Here is a 6,000-nt window from a genome sequence, read left to right as displayed (position 1 = left end):
TCATAGCATCAGATCAGGATTCAGAACAAGCAACAAAAAATCCGATCCATAGATAGTTCGACTAGTATTCTAAACAACAAAAAACTCTAAGATTTCAATGGATCATTACCAGTACGTTGATAAATCAATTGGACTCTATTAAAAATAAAGTGAATTTGCTGCGTGTTAGTGTTCTATGCAACACGTATAGTGTTTTTGAATTAGACACTCCCTATTCGAATTCAACCAACCAATATTAAATCAAAACTAAACTATCCGAAGAACAAAATCAAATAGATCAATCTCAATTCTTCAACCAGTTAAGTGAGGGTGTGGTGTTGAACTTGAAAACATTATATCAAACTTCATAGCATTGAAAAAATCTTACAAATTTTCTAAATCACTGAGACACTTCCAAAATAAAATGATCGAATAACCAATAAGAAACTAACATTTAATCTAACAAACTGCACTATTAAGAAATGAAAACAAAAATGGAATGCCAAATTTAGATTAAAAAAAAAAAAAAAAAGCAACTAAGTATTAATAAGGTGCCAAGAAAGCGAGATTTAGTACACTTTGGAGAAAAGACATCAATTCTCTTTTTAGCAATTTTTTTTGGCAGGCAACCATACCATATTCAAAACAAAGAAACAGAATCAAATAGACCAACGTGAACATAAATGAAAAGTTGCTTTTTACCTAGGCAGGTAGCAAATGCTACTCTACCATGAATTTTTTCTTTCGGATCTCATCATATAATTTCGTTCACAATATACACATTTCCACCATTTAATACACCAAATACACTACAAAGATAATAAACTACACCCTTCTTCTTCACTAGTTAAAACTAGAATGTTCTGGAGATTCATAACTCTACCTATTCTTTTTTGTAACAACAGATCGAAGAATTACATTTTCCAGCCACCATGCCAAATTATTGATACCAATATTCATCTTCCTACTCTTCCGGAGGGAAAATTTGTTATAAAATTATATTAGATATGAAAATAACTAGTTATATAATTATCCTTTTTTTAGCAACCGTATGCAGAAGCTGCTGAGCGTTGATTTTATGGTCAGCTGAAGGGTGAGATGTGCTTCTCAAATTTGGAGAAATTGTCTTCAGTAGCCCAAATATTTGCATCGTTGCTCCGTGCAACTCCAGCATACACAAGATTGGAACAAGACAAAGGCCTATGGTCCTCAGGTTGTGGCTGAATGGCTCCACCTCCTAACAAAAAACCAGTATAAACCTTGTGATAAATATTCAAAGAGATTTACACATTCTGATGTTAAAGTATCACTCAGACTTGAATCTAATATCTAAAGCAGTGAAAATGATCATCGGAAGATGAAAGATAGGCTCGAGTTTCAAGACTGCCTACAAGCTTGAGCTGATGGGTGACAGTAAATTTAATATCATCTAACCCTCTCACCCACTTCTGGGTTTTGAAATACGTGGAAAACTCAACAAGTGAAATCAATATTATAGAATCGTAGGAGTTGTGTTAAATCAACAATTTTATCCAAAAGAAAAAGTGTGCAAGAACAACAATTTGTCAAATCATCTAAAGGTTCAGCCTAGGCTCACCTGCAACAACACAGTGGGTGTGCTTTGGAGATATGGAGCACTCAACCCCTGAAATCACGTCGAAGTAACATAAGGGAATATATAACTACAATTGAGAGTTCTAGCCGCACAAACACACAATTAGTATTTAATAAAGTTCATTGAAAGTGGCAGACAATTTTTCAGTCAAATTACTCTATTCTAGTCCTCCAATATCCAAACTAAACCAATTTCATGGACTTGGTTGATAAATAAATCAACGGTTGAAAATCAGGCGAACATGATTAAATGAACAGTAGCGTCACAAAAGAACACTTACATATACAACACAATTATAGGACATATGAAGAGAGAACCATAGCTGATTGCACAACTATTAACCCATTCGATCTTGCAGTTAATGTTTCATTGCTGATCAGGGAGAGAGTGATGGAAGAAAGGAACAAAATGACTAAATATCTAAAACTAAAATAAGCATGGAAAAATACTTAGCAAACAAAGTTCGGGAGAGAGAGAAGAAAAGGTGGAGAGAGACATAAACCAAACTGACATCAAATTACACTAAAAAGATCCAGTGATTTTTTAGCCACCGATTGATGCTCATAACGTTTTGGATACAAGTACTAAGTCCAAATTGTCACCCCTCTCTAACTCGTCATCAATAGGAAACTAGTAATATCTCCTTCTTTCTGGAAGCCATTTTTCTAATTTTTGCCTCAGGTTATATGTTTTCTACCATAAGTTTGGCATAATCACAATCAAAGGAAAAAAGTATAAGAATGTTTAGAACCAAGCAACATTGCCCATTAGTTTTCTCTAAAAATTATACAAATGAAATTGAAAGAATACCTCTAGAAAACGAATGTGATAAACAGGGCACTTATCTGGAACCTTTTCTAGGGAAAGAAGCTTATGATGTAACAAAACATCTTCCACCTTCTCCATGTTAACATGAAGTCCGTAACTGACATAATAATTATCAAGAACCAAGGTGTTAATCCAACTTGGAAACAACCATTTAACGACTAGAAATTCGAAAGTTTCATTTGAATGACTAAGTCAAAAATATCATACAAATCCCATTGAAATATATAACTCAAAACCTTAAATTTAGTGCGCTTCCTAACCATAAACTTGGTGCGCTCTAGTTTATGCTAAACATTTTGTCCAATCTGGTTAGTGCGTTTCGCGTACTTCTAGTTCAAGAACTTTGAATACATCTAAACCCAAGTTGACGAGACAATAAAATCTTGAAATTTGTAGTTAAAATAAATCTAAAAATTTAACAATTACTTTCTTTTAGTCAAACTTAGATAACCGTTTGATCGACATCAATAGTATGGAATAGGAAATAAAATTGGAAGCAACAATAAATGATAAAGTAGAAACCTAGCTATTTATCTAACAATTGGAATCTTTGAGCTGGATATGTTAGATTTATTTTAAATATAATATTATTATTAATATGATCCAATTGCTTCATATGCTATTTATCTCTTTCGCATCTATTATTTTATTAGGTTCATTAGGTTAAAAGATAATGTCCTAATTAAACATCATGATGAGTGGTGTCTATAAATAAAATCTTAGGGATTAGTTGAGTAGTTTATTCTTCCCATCAAGAAACCTAAATTAAGTCATAAAGGAAGGCAAGTGAGATAAACACAATTCGTCAAGAAGATTATTCATGGATCATGGTATGTTGTTCTTTAACTAAATTCAATTTGTAAAATTATATAGTTCAAAGATCTTAGAAATTATTGTTATATACAATGATAGGATTTTATTGTATAATCATGAAATTAAAGTTAACATCATATATGCTCGAACTTTCAGAGATATGGAAATGAGTGCTTGAATTTTAAAGACACCATCAGAAGTGATGAAAGGAGGAGTAAAACGCACAAATAAACACTTATGTGGATCAATAGATATGGAGAAACAACCAAGACTAAGAGTGAAACACACCATTACACTTGATTCATGGACAACGACCAATTTCGACGCGAACGAAAACCAGAAAGCGAGATGAGAACGAAAACAAGAGAGGCTGGAGACTTTAGTTTGAACAAAAACCAAGGGAGTTATTTTTCTGACCTTGGGCGTTAATGAAATCGAAGAGAGGTTTGAGACCCACAGCGAGATGAGAGTGAATAGGCGTGAACAACGAAATCGAAGAGTGAATGTGGGAAGAGATCAAATTGAAGAGAGGATCGAATTGAGGGTGGGGCATGAAGGAACGAAAACGAAATCAAAGAGAGGATCGAATTGAGGGAGAGATCTCACCGAAAGTCTGAAAAAAATTAAAAAGGGGCATTTGAGAAAGCGTAAAGCGGGCAAACCTTAAAAAAAACCTCACTTTTAGTATTTTCCTTTTCTGCCTTTTTCCCTTCTACTTTTTATAGCATGTCATTAGAAATGATATGGTTGGATGCTATTAAAGGACACATTTGTTGTATGATAAGATCAAATTCGTCCATAAAATTTCCTAAAACTTATTAATGAAATAATTGAGAATTTAAGACATTTTTTGAAATATTTTATCCATATTAGGTCAAGGAAAAACTAAACCTAATATTCTTTTCTTTTTTTATCTTAAACTTAGGTTAATTTACAAAATTCAAAAATATTTATGGCCCGTATAACAAAAAACAAAAGTCCATGAAGTCAGTAAAATAATTTTCATAATTTTTCAGATTTGCTCTTAAATATTGTGAACGATTCGTCTCCTCTTTCTTCTTCTTCTTTGCGATTTATACATCCTCTCTTCTAGAATTTTTCAGCGAGCAATGGTTATACTCTTTCATGATATGATGCATAAGGGAATAGAGGTGTATGTTGATGATATGATTGCAATATCCAAGGCAGATGAAGATCATACAACCACTCCAAAAATTATTTCACCGATTGAGAAAGTATCAATTGAAATTAAATCCATCCAAATATACATTTGGGGCAACCTTGGGAAAGCTATTGGGATTCTTTGTCAGTGAAGAATGGATCAAAGTAGATCTAGATAAAGTGAGGGCTATCATGTAAATGTCATCCTCTAAAATAGAAAAATAAATTTGAGGTTTTCTTGGAAGATTGAACTACATATCCAAATTTATCTCACATTTAACACCAACATGCGAACCAATCTTCAACTCTTACGTAAAAACAACCCAGGAAAATGGAATGGGAATTGTGAAGAAATTTTCAACAAAATTAAGCAGTATTTGTAGAGCCCACCTGTATTGATACCTCTAGCTCCAGGGCGACCGTTAATTTTATATTTAACAGTATTAGAAAGTTATATGGACGGCGTTCTAGGACAACAGACTTATTAGGAAAGAAAAAACATGCCATTTATTATTTGAGCAAACAATTCACCAATTATGAGTCTAAATACTCAATGTTAGAGTAAATTTGTTGTGCTTTGGTATAGACCGCTCATCGTGTGAGGCAATATATGTTATACCATACAACATGGCTTATTTCAAACATGGATCCAATAAAATACATTTTTGAGAAAACACCATTATCTAGGAGGATTACAAAATGGCAAGTTTTGTTGTCAGAGTATGATATTGTTTATGTTACTAAAATAGCAATAAAAGGAAGCACACTTGCTGATCATTTCGCTACCCAACTAGTAGCAGATTACGAGCCTATGAGGGTTGATTTCCCGAATGAAAACATATTTCTAATAAAAAGAGTTGCTATATATCATGAAACATGGATTAGGAATTTCGATGGTGCCTCAAATGAGTTGGGACATGGAATTGGAGTTGTACTAATTTCTCCATAAGGAAAGGTCTTCCCCCTAACAACCAAGTTATAATATTTTGAATGCACTCACAATATCGCTGAATATGAACCTTACAATATGGGACTTCAAGTAGCATGTGACATGAGTATTAAAAAGTTGAAAGTTTTGGGTGACTCAATGTTAGTAATACATCAAGTCGGGGAAGAATGGGAAACAAGAGATGCTAAATTGGTGCCTTACAGACAATTCGTTACAAAAGTATCTCAAAATTTTGAGAAAAATTCATTCGTCCACGTTCATACGGAAGACAATCGAATGGCAGATGCATTAACCACCCTGATAGTGATGTTTGATCTTAATCTTGAATTTAAACTTCATCCAATCCAAATTACCAAGCAAGATGTGCCATCATATTGCATGAATGTTGAAAATGATAACAAGCCATGGTATTTTGACATCAAGTAGTACATAAAGTGTAAAGAATATTCATATGGAGCTTCAGAGAATGACAAACGCACAATAAGAAGGTTGGCCATTAACTTTTTCTTAAATGGCAAAGTTCTTTATAAAAGAAACCACGATATGATGCTCCTTTAATGTATTGATGAAGAGGAAGCAAAACAAATTATGATAGAAATTCAGGAAGGGATATGTGGAACACATGCTAATGGACATATGATGGCCAGACAAATAC

General features: G+C 33.2%; 1 protein-coding gene across 2 annotated transcripts; it reads right to left on the bottom strand.

Moving 5' to 3' along the window:
• Positions 1-659: 659 nt before the first annotated feature.
• On the bottom strand, positions 660-3,862 carry LOC127149068 (uncharacterized). 2 transcript variants are annotated; one of them, XM_051083841.1, is made up of 4 exons: positions 3,524-3,862; positions 2,405-2,519; positions 1,577-1,624; positions 660-1,216 (listed from the first exon to the last, which is right to left on the bottom strand). In XM_051083841.1, exons 2-4 carry the CDS (start codon positions 2,498-2,500, stop codon positions 1,001-1,003), a joined length of 360 nt encoding a protein of 119 aa, XP_050939798.1. In that variant the 5' UTR covers positions 2,501-2,519; positions 3,524-3,862; the 3' UTR covers positions 660-1,000. The 2 variants fall into 2 exon arrangements, with proteins under 2 accessions (XP_050939798.1, XP_050939799.1); XM_051083842.1 differs by having other exon boundaries at positions 3,653-3,862.
• Positions 3,863-6,000: the final 2,138 nt, after the last annotated feature.

The sequence above is a fragment of the Cucumis melo genome, chromosome 4 (assembly GCF_025177605.1).
Source record: "Cucumis melo cultivar AY chromosome 4, USDA_Cmelo_AY_1.0, whole genome shotgun sequence".
In the NCBI taxonomy this organism is placed as follows: domain Eukaryota; kingdom Viridiplantae; phylum Streptophyta; class Magnoliopsida; order Cucurbitales; family Cucurbitaceae; genus Cucumis; species Cucumis melo.
Note: the sequence above shows the minus strand (reverse complement) of the source record. Positions and strands in the feature narration are given on the sequence as shown.

Coding starts and splice junctions, on each gene's coding strand:
- LOC127149068 (XM_051083841.1), bottom strand. CDS start 2,500: ATGGAGAAGGTGGAAGATGTTTTGTTACATCATAAGCTTCTTTCCCTA. Junction 1,625..2,404: donor ATCACATTCGTTTTCTAGAG/GTATTCTTTCAA, acceptor ACGTGATTTCAG/GGGTTGAGTGCTCCATATCT. Junction 1,217..1,576: donor CACCCACTGTGTTGTTGCAG/GTGAGCCTAGGC, acceptor GTTTTTTGTTAG/GAGGTGGAGCCATTCAGCCA.